A 3,498-nucleotide genomic window follows, 5' to 3' on the forward strand; every position below is an offset into this window, starting at 1 on the left:
TGCTTGGTAGAACTTGAAGCTTTAAAGCTGCTTCCAGATTGTGAGTCTTGGATGTTGCCAAACACTGGATCTGATGCTACTTTTACCTGTTTTATTATAAAGGTAACCAGATCAGTGAATACTGCTCTGTAACCATTTTGTTCCTGCAGTTCATAGGCAACAACTCTCCATTTTTCCCTCAATTTGTATGGAAGTTTCATAACAACCATTCTCATATTTGAGGGCAAATCCAACTCCTTCATATAAACAACTTGCTGCATTAGATTCGAACATCCTTGAAGAAAAAGAGAGAATGACTGTAGACCTTTCACATCCTCACTTTTAATAGGTACCCAACTCACAATCCTCTCCATATATGCAGAGGCAATTTTATTTTCGTTCCCAAAATGTTCTTCAAGAAGATCTTTGGCTGTGGAATAGCCCTGCTCAGGTGGTAAGTGCTGACAACTATGCACCAAATCTCTAGGCTGCCCCCTAGTGAACTGCTCTAAAAAATGCAAACAGTCGCTCCAGTTATCAGTTTTAGCTTCCACTCCATTTTCAAAGGCATTCATAAATGATCTGTACTGTAAAGGGTCTCCATCAAACACAGGGATGTTTCTGGCGGGGAGGACAGAAGATAAGTTTTGTTTTACAAGCAAAGTAGTGATGTCATTTTGTTTTTGCAGAATATTTACAATCTCCTTCGTGCAGTTCCCAGTCAAAGTAGGAGACTGAGGCTGTGTTTGCTGCGTCACTTGAGCTGAATCATCAACCTGATGTTGGGTTTGACTTTGTCTAGGTACGATTACTTGTGATTCAGATGCAGAATTTATACCAGAGTAATCTCTTGATGTTGGAACAAATGTATCGGCACAAGGATTTAAACTAGGCGCTTCTTGTACGTGCCCTCTTTCAAAATAAGAGTTCATTCCATCAGAATGCTCAGAGCTACAAACTGAATTTATTTTTAAGACACGAAGCTTTGCATTAGTGGCTGCCAGCTCTGTTTCCAAGGATAATGTCTCCTTTTCTTTTCTCAGTTTCTCCTTTTCTTTTCTCAGTTTTTCCTCTTGCGCTTCGATAGAATGTTTTTTCTTTAATGCAGCCAGTCGCTCCATGAGCGCTGCCTTGTCAGCCGCAGCTTTAATGCGTGCGGAAGATGTTGATGAAATTCGACTTTGCTGTGACAAGGTTTTTGAAGGTGGTTTTACACTTGAGATATTAGAGACACTGTCTTCAGGTTTTATTTCATCCAAACTTTCAACAGCTTTATCATTGCGAACAGTATTGTTTTGTTCAGTATAAGGCTCGCCCGCCTCCTGCAACCAAACCTTTACTTTGTCCATAAAAACAGAGAATGCTGTCACCTTCGACTGAAAATGTGCAACTTGCCTTTTCACTTCATCTTCTGGCAGTGGCAAACTTAAAAAGGATTCTTGCAAAGCGTTTGCATCTTGATAGCATTTAATAAACTTCCCAAATTCAGAAGACACTTCCTTAACGTTTTCATGTGAGGTCATTAAAGCGGAAATTTTCCCCATGTACTTAGATGCTTGCTTACACATTGAACTGCGCTTTTCTTGGCATGTCTTTATATACAAATCCAAACCTTTTGGCGTAAATTTAACACTTCTTTTCTCTGCTTGCATCTCAGTGTCATCCTCTCGTTTACTCTTAATATCCGACATTTTTATTGTCTTCTTGGATTATTTCAAACTTTATAAAGATGCACAGCACACTGAGAATCCATAGCCTAAAGTACAAACATGACATCCATTTACCTGCCTTTTGCAGCGAACAAACATTTCCACAGAGGGCGTTGGCATGTTTCAATTAGCGATCCAATTTTGCACCAATTTAGTACGTCAAAACTCAGTTCATCAGTCTTTGTAGTGAAATAATGTCTTTAAACTCCAATAGCTTCACCGTTTTCCTTTACGGCTTAAACAATATTATCACTCACCAGCTTTGACGAACGAGTGACATGTTGATCCAGGCTTCAACATCAAATCCGTCTGGATTACTCACCAGACGATCCAATAACTTTTATTCGAGTTCGACGGTGATCCTTGAAATCCTTATATCCATTAATGAAGAATTATTCCTTTGTCCACGGGAAGGTTTTTTACTTTGTGTAGTGGCAATTCCTTTACTTTTGCATGATCAAACGTCCCACAACTTAAAGTCCACAAGCCACTGCTGCACTGAGGTAATATTTCGTACGCAGGCAAAAGAAGTCCATTGTCCAAACCTTTTAGTTGAGAGTTTTGATTTTGGTTTATTTATCCATTTGGCAAACAAGATCCTTCCTACTGCTTCTCCTGCTCTGGTAAAAAACCATACGCCCACCCCAATGCATGCTGGTCCTATACCAGTCTCTTTATTTATAGAAACAAAATGGCCCTACAGCTCTTACTGACTAATTTAACAAAATAACAACAAACAAACAAATCATTTAAAACAAAATATTAACCGACAAATAAACCCCAAAATATAAATAAACTAACAAACTTTAACTAATTTCAAAATAATAAAAAATAAAGAACAAATAGCTCCAACACTCAGATTTCGAGATGATCCAGAGAGTGTATTGCTCAACGTTTGCGACAGAGTTGCTCAGTTTTAGTGCTTTTAAATGTGCTTTCTCTGTTAAAGCATAATAATGATACTCATAAAATACATTAAGTAAAATGAAACTGAAATCTCTTTCTCCAGTACCTTAGATTTCTTAGATAACCTTTTCAGTAACTGAGGATCTAGTTTTTCTGCATCTATAGATTAGTTTAATTTACTATCATTTACTATATTCTACTATAATAGATTAATTTACTATAATAAACAAATCATTTTATGTTCAGTAATTTTTTTATATGATCATATTCTGAGAAGAAACTTAGTAGAATAAAAATATAATGAAATATGAAGTAGATGAGAATATTTTATTCCAGATACACCAGATATGGGTGGGAAGGAAATAGTAAATGGTCAGGATATACAGTAGAAACATGTGTCGGGAAGCGTGGATTGCATTCCCTCTGTATACATGTAGATTTTCTCCAGTGGAGATTCAAAGAATGAATGTTTACAGCTTCATGCTGACAACAGAGGGACCTGCAGGCGATTCTGCAGGTCATTAATCAATGTATAAAACTAAAATAAAATGTGTCACTAAAATGTATTTAGTGACACAGCACACAAACACGGAAGCAAGATGTGTAATTAGGATTATTTATAATAAATATGAATTAATTAGTGTAATTTCATTAACCATAGAGAATAACTAAATCCTTCAGGACAATGTCACATCAGTGCACTGAACTCACTATGGCATCCATCTAACAGAGCTTCCACACGTTCTCACTGTAATTTCCCCTCATGAATGAATTTATGCTGCACTAATCTGAATGTTCGGAGGGAAATCAAACGCATTTTACTCGTAGTACTCAAGCTGACTTCATTTGGTTTGAATGACGGCGTACTCACAATTGCACCCAGTCCTTGGTGAATTGGATGTGC

The 3,498-nt window shown here is 37.2% G+C and overlaps 1 protein-coding gene across 1 annotated transcript; it reads right to left on the minus strand.

The window, feature by feature from the left end:
* Positions 1–259: 259 nt before the first annotated feature.
* Positions 260–1,924, minus strand: LOC146699701 (uncharacterized). The gene is made up of 2 exons (XM_085471457.1): positions 678–1,924; positions 260–274 (listed from the first exon to the last, which is right to left on the minus strand). The coding sequence occupies exons 1-2, from the start codon at positions 1,668–1,670 to the stop codon at positions 260–262; spliced, it is 1,008 nt and encodes a 335-aa protein (XP_085327583.1). The 5' UTR covers positions 1,671–1,924.
* Between the last annotated feature and the right edge of the window lie 1,574 nt (positions 1,925–3,498).

Source organism: Copadichromis virginalis, linkage group LG10, assembly GCF_057382275.1.
Source record: "Copadichromis virginalis isolate Kocher_CV1m ecotype Utaka linkage group LG10, C_Virginalis_male_GT1.1, whole genome shotgun sequence".
Lineage (NCBI taxonomy): Eukaryota > Metazoa > Chordata > Actinopteri > Cichliformes > Cichlidae > Copadichromis > Copadichromis virginalis.

What these genes read in the sequence shown, in the direction of transcription:
- LOC146699701 (XM_085471457.1), bottom strand. Translation starts at nt 1,670, where the DNA reads ATGTCGGATATTAAGAGTAAACGAGAGGATGACACTGAGATGCAAGCA.